We start from the raw sequence: 16,704 nt of genomic DNA, 5'->3' as shown, positions 1-16,704 counted from the left end.
TGAAACTGAAATAGGTCAAAGTAAATGGTTCTTGCCTCATTTTCCGGTCATTAAACCTGACAGAAGTACAACAAAGGTAAGAATAGTATTTGATGCTTCGGCAAGGAATAAAGGCATAGCCTTGAATGATGTCATTCATCAAGGCCCCAAACTACAAAATGATCTGTTTGAGATCTTGCTGCGGTTTCGGAAACACTCTGATGCAATCATTTGTGATGTTGCGGAAATGTACCTCCAAATTGAACTTGCTCAGGATGACCGTCCATATCTAAGATTTCTTTGGCGATCGATGGATCAAAACAAAAAGCCAGATGTGTTTGAGTTCTCAAAGGTTGTATTTGTGTTAAAGTGTTCTCCCTTTTTAGCTCAATATATCACTCAGGAACATGCAAATTCACTTGAGAAAGAACTTCCATTAGCTGCACCTACAATAGAAAAGTCAACCTATATGGATGACAACATTGATTCTACAGAGACCAACAGCACAGCTATAGAGCTCTACAAACAGTTGCGACAGCTGTGGAGTACTGCAGGAACGCATGCTCGTAAGTGGGTCTCTAATTCCTTACCAGTTCTCCAAGAAATATCAGAAGAAGACAGACTAAAGGAGATTAACATTCAAATTAGTGAATTGCCATCTGTAAAAGCATTGGTTTACTATGGAGTGCTGACTCAGATGAGGTTAGATTCTCCTTCATGTCCTCTAAACTGGATATCAAGATGACTAGGAGGAACTTCTTGAAAGAAACGGCTAGGTTGTTTGATCCTCTTGGGTTCGTAGGTCCATTCACCATAAGAGCTAGAGGTATCCTGCTAGAGATGTGGCTATCGGGTGTTAACTGAGATGACACTTAATCCAGATCTGGAACAAAAGGCATGGGCTTGGTACCAGGAGGTTGAAAGTTTGTGCTCGCTTAGAGTTCCAAGGGGACTCACGATCAACTTGAATGCTTCAAAGAGGACGTTGCACACATTTGTAGATGCTTCGGAAGTAGCGCTTGGAGCTGTAGTTTTCTCAGTTACTATTCATGGGGATAGTCAAAGGACTAGTTATCTGGTAGCTTCCAAGTGTCGTGTAGCCCCTCTCAAGGCAGTTAGTATGCCGCGATTGGAGCTCATCGCTGCTGTTCTTGGGGTCAGACTGATTCTTACAGTAACAAAAGCATTAGACTTACCTCTACAATGTGTAACATTGTGGTCTGACAGTCAGAATGTCCTTTGGTGGATTAGAAGACAAAGTAGACGTTTTAAACCATTTGGAGCAAACAGGATTGCATTCATACTGGAACATACAAACATCAGTCAATGGAAATACGTCCCTTCCAAACAGAATACGGCAGACATTCTTAGCAGAGATGCAGATGTTGAAACCCTTTCCACTGACAAGTGGTTACATGGACCTAAATTTCTGACTCGTGATGAAGACGAGTGGCCAAAGCACTCTGACAACTGAGAAATCAGAACTAAAAAGGCCTTCTCAAGTAAACTTAGCCATGTTTACTAAATCGGACTCAAACACTGACAGGTTAGAAACAAATAGATTTTCTAGCTGGAAGAGACTCTGCAGAGTGTACGCTTGGGTCTATAGGTTTCTTAACAATGCTCGAGCTCCCTGTTCACTTAGCAAAAAGGGTGAAGTGGATAGGAAGGACATGGAGGATGCAGAAACAGCAATACTGGTAAGAAATCAAAGGGAAGAATTTAATGATGACTATTCTTCACTGATGAGAACATCAGAGATGTCAGCAAACAGTAGGTTGATAGGCTTACAGCCTTTTGTTGATGACAATGGGCTAATGAGAGCAGGATGCAGACTGAGGTTTGCGGATGGATTGTTATTTGATGCCAGACATCCTGTTATACTCCAAAGACATTCCTGGGTCACCAAACTGATTGTCAAGTATTATCATGGGCAGGTGAGTCACTTGGGTACAAATAGTACGTTGTCAGCCTTGTCCACTAGATTCTGGGTTATTTCAGCTAGAGAGGAAATGCGTCAGTGGAAAAGACAGTGTTTATGGTGTAGGAGGCAAAAAACCAAACCAGCACATCAGATAATGACAGATCTCCCTAAGGTTAGGGTGCGGTGTTCAATGAAAGCATTTGTGACAACAAGTGTGGATTATGCAGGTCCGTTTTACGCGGTACAAGGTCGAGGTAAGAGTCGACAAAAATGTTTTCTTTTCACATGCCTGTCGACAGGATCAGTACATTTAGAAATGGCTTTTGGGTTAGACACGGATTCGTTTCTGAATGGCTTGTTTCGTATGGCGCACAGACGAGGTATGCCAACGGAAATAATCTCAGACAACGGGAAAGGAGCTGAAACAGCTCGTTGCTGGTCTAGATATATTCCTGCCAAGTTTTACACATACCCTTTGTCAAATTTCAATATATTGATGACCTCAAACAATACCTTTGTCATCATAAATGTAGCAATGTTTATTTATTATGCTGTAAAGCATCGCCAATTATATATGTCTGCAAACATTTAATATTTGTATTATGGGCCGATGGCCTACATACACTCTGTGAATAAATAATTTGAAAAAAAAAGAAAAGATTCAGGTGTGATTAAATCAACTTTGGCAAACAAAAGTGTCAACTGGTTGTTCAATCCACCAAATGCGCCATACTTTTGAGGAGTTTTTGAGTCGTTGGTGAAGTCGTCCAAAAGAGCTATTTATGCTATTTTGAGTTCAGGGGATGTTAGTGATGATGAGCTCATGACAGCCTTCACAGGAGTGGAAGCTCTTATAAATTCTAGACCTTTGACGTATCAAAGCGCACATTCACAGGATGATGCTCCACTAACGCCTAATCATTTCCTACATGGTCAGGTAGGTGGGGAATTTGCGCCAGAGTTGGACCCTACCTCCTTCAGCCCTAAGAAGCGATGGAGAAGAGTTCAAGAACTCATCAGACACGTGTGGAAAAGATGGATGAGAGAGTGGCTCCCATCTATCAACATCAGAAAGAAATGGTTCACACCATCCTGAGACCTACAGGCCGATGACGTTGTGATAGTAGTATCTCCGGATACTCCTCGTGGTGTTTGGCTTCTAGGTAGAGTACTGAACACCTATCCTGGAAAGGATGGTCACGTGCGCGTTCTTGATGTTCAGGTTGGCTCTGGCACACGGGAAGAGCAACCTCCTCGTGGTGGGTGCTGGTTAAACGCTTAGCGCTCTTCAACCCCCCGTTGTGGACCCGGGGGTATATACTTGGTCCACCAACCCGTTTGCCGTGTGTTGCGCCCCTGTGTCGGTGGAGGACGGGAGTCTGGTGGTTGAGGGCACTGGGAGCCTGGAACCGTGTTCCTTTTGCCCAACACACGACTTCGCCCCTTACTTCACTAGACGGGTGGTAGTACTGGCCCGGTTCTTTCAATCGGCTGGTCACGCCGTGCCCTGTGCATGGAAACATTCCAATTTATATCAGTGTACATTTATATAATGTTGATATTGAATGTTGTATTTCACAATTATATTATTATATCTATTTGCCTAGAAGGCGGTGGCTCATGGGCAAATCTGGTGATAATGACCTCCAAATGATGTATGTCTCCAACTTCTTGTCACGGGCCGAACCAGTCTGACATTGGGTTGGTAGATAAATGCAGCCCTTTGTGTTGTTTTCTCTGGAGTATAACGCCCCTGTATCCCTGGTGTCAGCTTCTTGGATATCCGGTGCATGTTGACACTGTCCTTGTTGACACTCCATGGTGGGTGGGGAGCAGGGGTGCTGAACCATATTTCTTTCATTATGACCACACAACTATCTGGTTCATCAAGAAATGAAAAAAAGAGACGAATCGACAATGTTGATGAATCTTTGAGAACTGTTCCCTCAAATGCTGATTTCTGGGCTCGTTTCCTGGTGATAGAGGATACTAATTTCCTACCGATCAAACTAAATCCTTTCGCTATTTCCAAGGCTGTTTGAGGGGACGTTAAAAACGTCACCCGAATCCGTAGTGGTTCACTTTTGGTGGAATGTGCACGGAGACAGCAATCTCTCAATCATTTATCGATTGAAACATTTGCTAATGTTGAGGTTGCTGTGTCTTTGCACAGAACTTTAAATTCCTGTCGTGGAACCATTCGCGACAGAGCTCGTTGTCTGTCTGACATGTCCGAGGAGGACATTGCTACAGAGCTACATGATCAAGGTGTGACAGCAGTCAAAACCTTTCACGTTCAAGAAAGAAGGTAACATTGTGCAAACAAGTACTTATCTCTTAACGTTTGCGCGTGCCTCATTGCCGCAGTCTATAAAAGCAGGGTATTTTAATATCATTTATAACACCGGAGTGGACTGGGGACATACACGTCCACTCCGGTGTTATAAATGCCAAAAATTCGGTCATGGGTCAAACTCTTGCCGTGGCTCTGTGATTTGTCATTACTGTGGCGAGAGTCACGACAGCACAGACTGTGACAAGATTTTTAACTGTGCTAACTGCCATGGCCAACATGGTGCCTCATCAAAATCATGCCTTGTGTGGCAAAAGGAATAAAAAATCATGAGATTAAAATGTGAGAAAAACATCTCTTACCTTCAGGCCAAAGAACTTATAAACTTATAAATGAGGTTTCTACTCCAGTGACATACTCTGCTGCAGTCTCTCGTTCTGTAGCAACGTCCTCTATTGCTTGTCAAATTGACTTGACTTGGGTCAGGTCAGTAAAACCTGTTTCTGCCGCTCCGCAAAAGCCCCCAGCTACTTAACCTGTGTCCCCAGTCACACAGTCTACTTCTGCTTCGCAGACTGCCAGTCAGCCTGAGATACAGTCCAAAACAGTTAACAAACAGCCAGCCTCAGCCAGTTCTTCAAAACCAAAAGGTAAATAATTAAACAGAAAAGAGACACATTCCGTCCCTTTACCTTCAGTGCTCCCTTGGGAGAACCCCTTTGGACCTCTCGACATGGAGGTCACACTGTCCTCACAGGACAAGCGGAGGAATAGCTCATCTTCCCATTCACGAGAGAGATCTCCAATTGAGCCACCATCATGACTCAATTGTCTAATATAATTCAATGGAATTACAGAGGGCTTAAGAATAGCTTCAATGAAATACAATAACTCATTCAAGATCTTCAACCGTCAGCATTATGTCTTCAAGAGACATACCTTAAAAATACTGATACCTTTAATTTAAGACGGTTTAGTGATTATCATTCCTTCTCCCCTCCAGGTGATAAAGCTACTGGAGGTGCCTCTATTTTGGTACACCAGAGTGTCATTCACTGTCCAGTCACTTTAAATACGGATATTCAAACTGTTGCTGTGCGTCTGACTCTGCACATTGCTCTGACATTGTGCAGTTTGTACCTCACTCTTTAAATATTCAACAATCAGATCTTCAAAATCTCTATGATCAACTTCCGAAGCCATGTCTCATCATGGGCGAATTTAACGGACACAACTCGCTTTGGGGAAGTGCCCATACTAATAACAAAGGTAAAATCCTTGAAGAATTTATTTCTGATAATAATTTATGTATTTTAAATGACGATTCAGCCACTTATTCACATCCAGCTACGGGAACATATTCTTCCCTGGATCTGTCACTTGCCGATTCCAACATATAACTGAAAGGCAAAAGAAATGTCGTAATATTGGAAATGACATTTGAGTATCAATGGAGTATTTGAACCTATTTTTTTAAAATATACACCAGAAGTCAAGTTTGAGGAAACATGAATCGTGGTCGTATAGCCTGCATTACCCAATAAAGTATTATTTGAGATTGAAGTTAGAAATGTTTTTGTTTTTTGGAGAGGGAAAAGTTCCCACAAACAAAACATTGAAATCGAGATGCAATGGAGAGGGGTTATCTTCTCTGATGAAAGTCGGTACTGCATTTCAGTGGCGTATTATTTAAAAAAAAATAGGTTCAAATGTTCCATTGATACTTAAATGTCATTTCCAATATTACGACATTTCTTTTGCCTTTCAGAATATAATGAATTGAATGGATGGTTCATGATGACCTATGTGATTGTGATCACTTCCCCACGATTCTCAAAACAGTTAACCCTGGTGATGATCCCCCTTCATCAAGAAGGAACTTCGCCAGGGCTGATTGGTCATTATATGAAGCTTTGTGTGTTGAACACTTAAAACATGAAGTATTTGCGAACAGCGAAGATCCTATACAATTGTTTTGGGATATCATCAATGACATTGCTGATCAAACTATACCCAAGTCCTCTGCAACTCCACATATTCATAAACCATGGTTTACTAATGACTGTAAACAGGCCAGAAAGAGTAGGAAGAAAGCTGAAAAGTATTTTCGCCGACATCCTACTGCCCATAATTTAGATAAAGTTAAAATTTTTAATGCCAAGGCTCGACGCGCATTTAAGCAGAATAAGCGTCAGTCTTGGGGAAAATATGTTTCCAAGATAAATTCCCGTACACCAATTTCAAATGTGTGAAACATGATCCAAAGAATTAAGGGCAAAGGTTCCAAATCTACTTGTCACCATCTGAAGGATGGTGCCAATATATTAACTGGTAAGTCTGACACTGCCAAAAAGCTAGGTGAAACTCTCGCAAAACACTCTTTTTCGTCAAATTACGTCCCTGAAATTCAACAATATAAGAAACAACAGGAGAAGAAGAGAAGAAATGTTAACTCAGACAATGGTGAAGACTATAACGAATTGTTTTCACTACATACCGCCCTTAAGCAAGCTCATAATTCAGCAACAGGAGCTGATAACATACACTATTAGCTCTTGAAGCATTTACCAGAATCATGTTTGGAAACTCTTCTAAATATGTTTGATATAATATGGACTTCAGGGAATTTCCCAACTTCGTGGCGTAATGCCATTGTACAGTCCGTTTGAGTCAGAAACGGACAGATGAATTGCAAATTTTATCATTGTACAAAATTGCCACAGAAATATAAATAGTACACATGTTTATCATTTAGTAATACCCAACAGCTTTCTTATATTTGAAAGTTGTTTAAGAAACTATCATCATTGAAAACGCAAAAGTTGTTATCTGTCGCGGCGGGGTGAAACCGCAGAAACGGAACAGCCAGTCATGGCGGGGGACATCTCAAAATCTATTCCGGGAGACCTGTCGGTTCCTCGTCCGTCGTAGTGTCATAGTCATGACTTAAAGGGATGACAAGTGGTGCCACAGTTGCCTGTTGTAAGCCATCCCGATACCAGTAACCTTTTCAATGACGTTAGCTACCTTGTTGACACAGTTTTGCCAAGTTTCAGTCGTGATTTTGTTAAGGGGTTCCTTAACCAAAACCTCTACGTCACTAATCTAAAAGTTGTGTTTGATCTGGCAACATCTCCTTTGACAATAACCCATATCATTTCAATGGGATTAAGGTCACATCGACAGGGTGGAAGTCGCAGAATATCGTGACCCTTACTTTATATGTAACTGTCAACTTTGTAGAAAGGTTCACCTTTGTGGGGTTTTATGATCTCATATAGCTGAGGCTTCGTTGCCTTTGAAGGCCGTGCGATCTGAAATTTGTCGAGCCATGATATCATATCACCTTTTCGACTGTTCTATGTCGGGGCTTTACTGTCGGGGTCCTGCACGCTGTGGTATGGGGACTTCTCTGGTAGAGCTGGTACCAACTTGTTTTTAACCCAATCGAGGAAAACCGCACCATCTCGGAATGGTAGTCTCTGTTGTCTGTGGACTTTGCCTTGAATACCAAGTCGCAGCCTGGGAGAAAGCCTTTGCTGGAGCAACCAGCATGGAGTATGATTAGTCTCTCTCCTTTCCTTAGAGGCAGCTTTTTACGTGACCCTTTATAACCCCCATCGGGTACCCACTGACTGCTGGCAGTGTGCGAGGCATTGACCCAGGTCTCGTCCAAGTACACTGGCTCGAAAATTATTTCTCAAGCGAACGGTATCAGGGCGTTCACAGAGTACTGACCTATTCTCCCCCGAAATTTTCTTATAACGACTGACTGACTGACTGAGTATGGTTTTACGCCGCTTTTAGCAATATTCCACCAATATCACGGCGGGGGCCCAGAAATGGGCTTGACACATTGTGCCCATGTGGGGAATCGAACCTGGGTTTTCGGCGTGACGAGCCAACGCGTTAACCACTAGGCTACCCAACCGCCCTTCTTATAACGATACCCGAAAGAGTGTAATAGTCGCCAGAGTGTGTACTTTGATACTATGAGGTTGTGTTCTTGCTGCAAATGCTCTTTTCAAAATTTTCAGCGACATGTATTTGTTTTCAGAATAGAGCTTGTTGATAGACTGTCTTACAAGGTTCTTTTGAAAGTTGTCCAAATGTTTCAATTTGTGTGATTTTGACACGACCCCTACCTGCTTCGCATCACCCTCACAATGTTTGTGTTCCAGAACATTTGTCAGTACCCTTGCTGATACTCCTCAAGCTTTTGCTGCCCGCTTACGGAATTTATTAATGGCATAAAATGGTTTGCCCCTTTCGGCTTCAGCACGGAAAAAAATCGTACACTTTAATCATTAACTGTTTCACGTCAGCATTCAACTTCATTTTTCATCAGGCATGTGTATCCCGTGCACGACGAGATAGTGGCTGTTCTGTTTCTGCGGTTTCACCCCGCCGCGACAGATAACAACTTTTGCGTTTTCAATGATGATAGTTTCTTAAACAACCTTTTTGGTGGAGTCCGGAAAATTTTCAAATACGAAAGCTGTTGGGTATTAGTAAATGATAAACATGTGTCCTATTTATATTTCTGTGGTAATTTTGTACAATGATCAAATTTGCAATTCATCTGTCCGTTTCTGACTCAAACGGACTGTAGTCCCTATTCCAAAGCCTGGCCGGGATCATACTGATCCGTCTAATTACAGACCAATCTCTTTAACGACTTGTGTCTGTAAAACCTTGGAACAAATGGTAAACAATAGATTAACATGGTATCTTGAAACCAGTAACCTTATAACAAATATTCAATGTGGTTTCAGGATAAATCGTAGTACCATTGATCATTTGGTACGTTTAGAATCCTTTGTTAAAAATGCTATAGTAAATAAACAACATTCTGTATCGATATTCTTTGATCTCATCTCGAGAAAGCATACGATACGTCCTGTAAGCATGGCATTTTAAAGGATTTACATGATTTTGGTTTGAGGGGTCGTTTACCTCTTTTTATATCACAGTTTTTATCAGACAGGCAATTTCAAGTCCGAGTGGGTTCAACCCTGTCTGATCATTATAATCAGGATCAGGGTGTGCCACAAGGCAGTATTTTGTCTGTGACGTTATTTAGTAACAAGATCAACAGTTTAAAGTTTTTAAATGATTCAATCGATGGATCACTTTTTGTGGATGATTTTAATATTTCTTGTCGTGGTAAAAATATGCATACTATTGAACGGCAACTGCAGTTGTGTTTAAACAAGATAAATAAATGGTGACTTGGGAGCGGCTTTATATTTTCTAAATCCAAGGCTGATTGTATACAATTCTGACGTGAATGCGGACCTCGCAGAGGCCCTGGGCTGTCTCTGGATGGCACACCCATCGGAGTTGTGAATGGGGCCGAGTTCTTGGGTGTTGATTTTGACTCACAACGTTTCTACCGAATATTAAGTCCCTTGAAGTTGAATGCCTGAAGGCACTTGACTTGTTGAAAGTCGTTTCCAATTCTAAGTTGGGAGGGGATGAAGCTACCCTCCTACATCTATATCGATCACTGGTACGTTCCAAACTTGATTATGGTTCCATTGTTTATGGTGGAGCCTGCAAAAGCAACCTCATACTATTAGATTCTGTCCACCACCAAGGTCTAAGACTTTGTCTTGGGTCCTTTAGAACTTCTCCTGTTGACAGTCTCTACGTCGAGGCCGATGAGCCATCTCTTACACAACGCCGTATAAAATTATCTTTGCAGTATGTAACAAAACGATATTCTAATGAGTCAAATCCTGCATTTAACTGTGTTTTTAATCCTCTTTATGAGGATCGGAACAACAAAAAGCCTTCTCTTGTTCCGCCTCTTGGTTTGAGAATTAAACCATTCATTTCTGCTGCCGGCATTGAGCTGCAAAATATATCTCCTTCCAGTCTTCTTTCTTCTCCTGCTTGGCAACTGGTGAGGCCTGAAGTTGACCTAGCTCTGACAAAGTTTAAGAAATCTGTAACTAATGAATTACAATATAAACACGAATATAATCAATTAAAAAATAAATATAATACATACAAATCCTAATTTACAGATGGGTCCAAGGATGGTGGCGCGGTGGCATGTGCCAGTGTCATTGGATCCAGAACAATATCTTCTCGACTACCAAATAGCAGCTCGATTTTCACAGCAGAAGCTAACGCCATATTAACAGCTCTTCAATATATTAATAAACACCGTAAATATAAACAATACATAATGTTTTCCGATTCTCTTTCGTGTCTTCAGGCTATTAAAAATCTTACTTGTAAACATCCACTTTTATTAGAAATTATTGAATTGTATAATGAGCTTGCTACTGGCCAATGCGATTTAGTCTTTTGTTGGTTACCCAGCCACGTTGGCATTTCTGGGAACACAATGGCCGATCTTGCTGCTAAGGCAGCACTCAACAAATCTGTGACACCACTTCTGATCCCATACTCTGATTACAAAGCTGCTATTAGATCTTATATCCGTGATCTGATGCAAAAGAAGTGGGACAAACAAGTAGGTATCAATAAATTACATGCAATAAAACCAACTATCAATTACACCTACTTGGGTTGTCAGTCCAGATTTGAAGAGGTCATCATACGACGATGTCGTATTGGCCACACAAGATATACTCATGAGTACCTATTAAAAGGTGAGGATCCTCCGTTTTGTATCCCTTCTGATGAAAGAATCACGGTCAAGCATGTGCTGCTTCACTGTGTTGAATATTCCATCACAAGGGATATCTATTTCAAATCACTAACTATGAAAGATCTTTTTAGTAATATAAGTTCTCATTGAATTATTGCAATTTTAAAGGAATTAGACTTGTTAACCGATTTGTAAATAGATACATATTTTCTTATTGGTAGTTTAGATTAGTAACTGAGATTGTTAGTGGCTGTACCCTCAAAGTGGGTTGAAGTAGCGTAAAATTATTGTCAACCTGAGAGGGTACGTAAGTCCCGAAACATTCAAAGAAAATTTAAATATTACCAGCTGTTTTAAATGTAGTATTCTTGTCATTTTAATTTTGGCTAAATTTGACTTCAATCGCCAGCAGCTGAAGTGGTGATATAAATCCAACTAGGGTCCATGCTGGTAGCAAAAGTACTGTAAGTCCCCATGGTCCCTAGATTGGTGATCTACCTTCAGTTGTTGGCGATCTATAGCCAGTTTTTATGTTGTATTGTCCCAATAGTGCTATTAGTTTTAATTTTCCACACTAGTTTTAGTTGTAATTGTGATACTCTAGTTGTTTTACTGTCCTTCGTCGACAGGTTTTTATAATATACATCTATTCCATTTCAATGTGACATATGTTCTCGTCACGATATGGCTGAAATATTGCCGATGTGACGTTAAATAATACCTCACTCACTCATGTTCTCGTCACGATATGGCTGAAATATTGCCGATGTGACGTTAAATATTACCTCACTCACTCACTCAGGTTGGCGCTACAGTCTTGATAAGTCCTATCACAAAGGTTTGCCCTCTTGAATGGAGTTGAATGATGAATTTGAAATGATGTCTGTAACAGCAGCTGATATACATACTCATATACTGAACAGCAAAAGAAACGCAAGTCTGGCTTTTTGTCAACTTTGTAAATAGAAGACAACCAAAATCATGTCCCATCATTTATTCAATAGACAACACTGTCAATTTAACAGTTGATGTTGACATTGAACTGCAATAAGTTCAAATTGATCACGGTCCGTCAAATGGAGATACCCCCGAACGCGAAAAGAGACAGTCTCTTTAGTCGCATGTATGGCCACCTTGAGCTTGCACACAGGCTGTGCAACGTGGCCTCATTGAGTTCATTAGAGTCTGAAAGAATGCCTGAGGCAATTGGTCCGCTCAAAAGCAATCTCTATTCCAATTGTGCAAGTGTGAGTGGCTGTCTACCTGCACCAATCCTCCGTCCAATTTCGTCCCAGAATGTTCAATGGGAGCCATATACGGGGAAAGAGACGGCCATGGAAAAACGTTAATGTTGTTTTGAGACAGATAACCCATCGACACCCCTGCTTTGGGAAGGCTGCAAACGTCGCTGGCGTTGTTGGCGTGTCAAAATTGGCCCCACATATGGCCTTCGGCAGTGGATTCCAGCAGCCCGAAGACGACGCCTAATCGTATCGCTGGACACTGCTCCCCTTGACCCATGAACTAAGGCTGCTGTTACTGTTGGTGTTTGAGTTCGGTTCCTTAGATGAGTGACCCGGATGAACCGATTTTGCGTATGTGATGTCAGTCGTTGCCGTCCGGTAGGGGGACGATCAGCAGCAACCCCGGTTTGCTGATGACGTTGAGCAAGTCGTGTAATGGTGGTAAGATGACAGCCCAATTGTCTAGCTACAGCGGTTGCAGAGCTACCTCCGTGCAACTTTCCAATGGTCATTCCTCTCTGCTCAGTCGTTATTTTAGGCATCGTTTGTGTGGCGTGTACATCTCCTAGTGTCAATACTGAACTGTTCTTTGACACAAACCTTTATAAAGGATACCTCAGAGTGAAATGCATGCTTTTCATCCAGAACCGTGGATGCACGTGCTAAAATTATGGTTTTGCTGCACTGTTGGTGTGTTTGTTCGTATGGACGTCAAATTGCATGACATCATCTCATCTTGGATCATTACGTCACTTTACCATGAACGTTCCATAACATGAACACTTACCATCATGAGATTTCATTTCTTCGAAACTTGCGTTTCTTTTGCTGTTCAGTATAGATAGTTTTCCTTATTTCTCCCATTTAGTCAGACCCATGTCTATCATTAAAACTATCATGGAGGGGGGTGTTCTGAAGGCATTTTGGTCTTATCATTTAAAACTGCTCGCTCAATCACACCCAGTGCAAACTGGTCGTATCGCCTGAATACACCCGGAAATGAGTGCACGTGAAATCCGAAGTAGGTTTACACATACAAGACGGTGGTCAACGATACACCGGCCCATTCGCTCCTTTCTCCCATTCGAGCTTATTTTGTTCGTGCTGTTCGTTTCATTTTAGGCATTGTTCGTCGTATAGGTTCATTTGCTCGCGTGGCGTTTAGATTGTTAGATTGTTGAATTTCTTGTTAGAATATTGCAGTGTTACACGTTAGACAATTAGTGGTATTTAGAGGTTCATTTTCATCTTTGAGAGAATCACGTTTAGTTGCTTGTAAATCATCCATTGTTTTCTCACTTATAATAGTTGTCACGTTTAGTTCCTTGTTTAGTCCAAAGGTAAGTTCAAAATATTGTTGATTAGGTTTTCAGTTACATTGCATAGCTCTGCACCATTGTTTATTTCCACTGCGCAACAGACACCATCCCTAAAGGGAGTTCCAACTGAACACCGCTTTGAACAGTATTTCGGTTATTCGATATATTATGACATATACAAATATACGTTGAGGAACGCTTACAGAACGCTCTGAAAATTCAAGCTATGAAAATAATGATCTATATGAACCGCAAAAGAAACGCGAAACGATATAGGTTTCTTAAACCGCACTTTAATTCTCCCTAATTAACAATCAAAACGGAGGATTGCGTTGAATCTTGACAATTATGGTTAACACATGTTCGGGAATCACATGTAGAGTTCACACAAACAAATTCACCAAAAATGGTCCCACTATGATACTTCAAAGTCAGTATCGTGTTGGCCTCCATGGGCATCAATGACGGCGTTGCGTGGTCTGTACATGGAATGAATTAGCCGGTTTTTGAAGGCCATAGGCACTTGGATCCGTACTCTGCTTAATGCCTGATCGAGTCCAGCCGAAGTTGTCGGCCTTGGTTGAAGGTCATTCAGTATTCTTTTAATCTCGTCTCAAAGGTGTTCTATTGGACTTAAATCCGGACTGAGTGCAGGCTATTGAAGGGATTGGATGTCGTGTTGTCTTAGGAAGTCCAGTGTTGCCCTGGCAGTGTGGGAACGAGTGTTGTCTTGCAAAAAGATGTGATTTCTGCGACGTTCAAAATGTGGTACAACGTGGGGTCTCATGACTTGGTCAGTATAGCGAGCAGCTGTCACGCCATTTCTTCGTCCTGGACCGTGATGCTGGAACAGCACGAGGCCAGCTCTTTTGTTCAAATCGATTGCACCCCACACCATGATGTTTGGACCACCCCACGAGTCTCTTTCACCAATACACTCATTGGAAAACCGTTCCGCATGCCTTCGCCATACTCTCACTCTGCCATCGGTTCTCGAAACACAATATCGGCTTTCATCAGAAAAAAGCACAGTTCTTCACTCTCGATAACGTCAATTTCGATGCTGAGTTGCCCATTGCAGTCAGTTTGGGCGGTAACGAGCTGTGAGGACAGGACCACGACATGGTCTGTGACAGCAGAGGTTTCTTTCGCGCAAACGTCGACGCAAGGTATAGGCACTAAAGGGTCTCTTGTGAGTCCCAGTGGTCTGGCGAGCTGTTTCCGTGACTCTGGTGAAGCGACCCTGCAGATGATTGCGCACAATCAGTCGGTCTTGACGTTGTGATGTTACTGCAGGTCATGCACTGCGTGGATGGTCTTGGTTGCTGTTAGTGGCCTGATACCGTTCCTGCAGTCGGTAGATTGTCCTAACATAAACATTAAAATGATTGGCTACCCTCCGTGCAGCCTTGCAAGCTTGCAATCGTCCCAAGGCTTGGTTCGGTAGGGTTGTCACGATTTGCACATGCATTTTCATTTTCACGAATGTCATACGGAACCTTTTACCACGTCTGTCCTTTAAAGGTCACATGCAACGTAAAACACAACTTTGCAGATTCTGATACCTTTCGGTATGGACATACCGAAACAAATCGTCAAAAATGCAAATTCAACTTATAAAGTTTAAAAATAACGCGATGAAAAAAACGCGCGAAATCGGAGTTCAAACGTTTCACTAATTTTCCCCAGACTTTTCTGGGGAAAACGGGTTTCAACAGCTGGGCTGCGCTCATAGCACATGCGCAAGTAAGTAGGTTCGCGCAGCTTGGAAGCGGGTTGTCGGGTGAATACTCGGTGAAGGCTTTGGTGTGAGACATTTTTCTAATGTTTTGTTGATATCTCACAGGCGCGAGCTTTTTATATGTTATGACAGTAAATTAAACTGTTTATATAATCTCATTTGTCTATTTCACCACACCTTCTTCTTACCGAGACACTTTCTCAGTTCGATACTTAAAAGCAATGTCATTATTTAGCGTTGACAGAATTTCTAACTGTGATATAGATATGTCGTTGTCACAGACAAAACTCAATGTCTTGTTTTATTGCCACCTGTGTGTCTGCCTGCCTGTCTGCTAATGACAATATTCAATACACAACTGCTATCCCTGACCACATGCAATTTGAACTTAACACCAATCAGGCTATACACCATAAACAAAATGCATTGATTTATGGCCCGAGTTCGGTCTCTGTCACATTATGTAATTACACAGACAGGCAGGTGTGATACTTGAACACATGTTATGATGTCTGTTGATTGCAAAATGTTATACACAAAAAATTAGCATGTATTTACAAAACCCAATATCTCTATATATACACAAACAAAGAGCCGTGCAGGCGGCATCTGCTAATGAACCAGCCGTTACACTTGAGTGCACATCCACCCGCTCTGACTGGGTTCGGTATCCCGGCTGCTTCGTTTCGAGGGAGGTAAACCAAAGTACAAAATATTGCACTTTTGATTTGCGATTATACGCTTATAATTTTGTTTATTTGTTTTTTCATAATCAGCAATGCATATTATATGCCATGAAGAAGTGATAATTGTGTTTTAATTATGTTTGATTTTTTGGTTGCATGTGACCTTTAAGGTACTTTTGGTCGATATGCTTTTTCATCACAAAAACATACTAATGTTGGTAATAACTGTCAATTTGGAATGAAAAACATGTTAACAAAACACCACCTTATAAGAACAAAATTTTGCATTTGGTTTTGAAAATATCGTTTCTTTTGCGGTTCAGTATATATTTGATTTTTTAACAGGAGTGGATCCATCATCTGTGACTACACCGCGGTGATCAATGCCACTGCCAATTCTACAGAAGTGATCGCCAAAATCGGTGGCCCCGTGAAACAAAGGCTGCAGCAGGTTGACGTGAACGGCATTCAAATAAATAGTGGTTATTTAAATCGGAAATTCATCGAGGATCTCCGTACTTGTAAGTACAGCCTATGAACAAGAATGAACTTATGGTCGTAGCAGTATATTTGGTGCACAGCACGTTTAGATCGTTTGTATGCGAAACGCATGTAGTCAAAATACTACAGTCAAAACAATCGTTGAAGATAATCTTGAGCGATAAATGACAAATTTAGTTAAGTTGTTTAACGCCGACTCAGCAATATTCCAGCTACATGGCGGCTGTCTGTAAATGGACCTGACAATCCAGTGATCAACATCATCAGCATCGATCTACACAATAGGTATATGATGACATGTTCAACTAAGTCAGTGACCCTGACCACTGATCCCGTTAGTCGCCTCTAACGACAAACCTGGACTTTTTTAGGTTAAATCATGGTGGTCACAC

At 41.5% G+C, this 16,704-nt stretch overlaps 1 protein-coding gene across 1 annotated transcript in view; it reads left to right on the top strand.

The window, feature by feature from the left end:
• LOC124256314 overlaps nt 1-16,704 on the top strand; it is a 57,475-nt gene that overhangs the window by 32,970 nt on the left and 7,801 nt on the right. The window contains exon 5 of the mRNA XM_046690292.1: nt 16,157-16,332. Within this exon, the coding sequence (XP_046546248.1) occupies nt 16,157-16,332 (176 nt within the window). The remainder of the gene's footprint in view (nt 1-16,156; nt 16,333-16,704) is intronic.

This window comes from Haliotis rubra, unplaced genomic scaffold (assembly GCF_003918875.1).
Source record: "Haliotis rubra isolate DU_JTF1 unplaced genomic scaffold, ASM391887v1 Scf624, whole genome shotgun sequence".
Taxonomy (NCBI): Eukaryota; Metazoa; Mollusca; class Gastropoda; order Lepetellida; family Haliotidae; genus Haliotis; species Haliotis rubra.
This window is presented reverse-complemented; position numbering and strand designations above follow the sequence as displayed.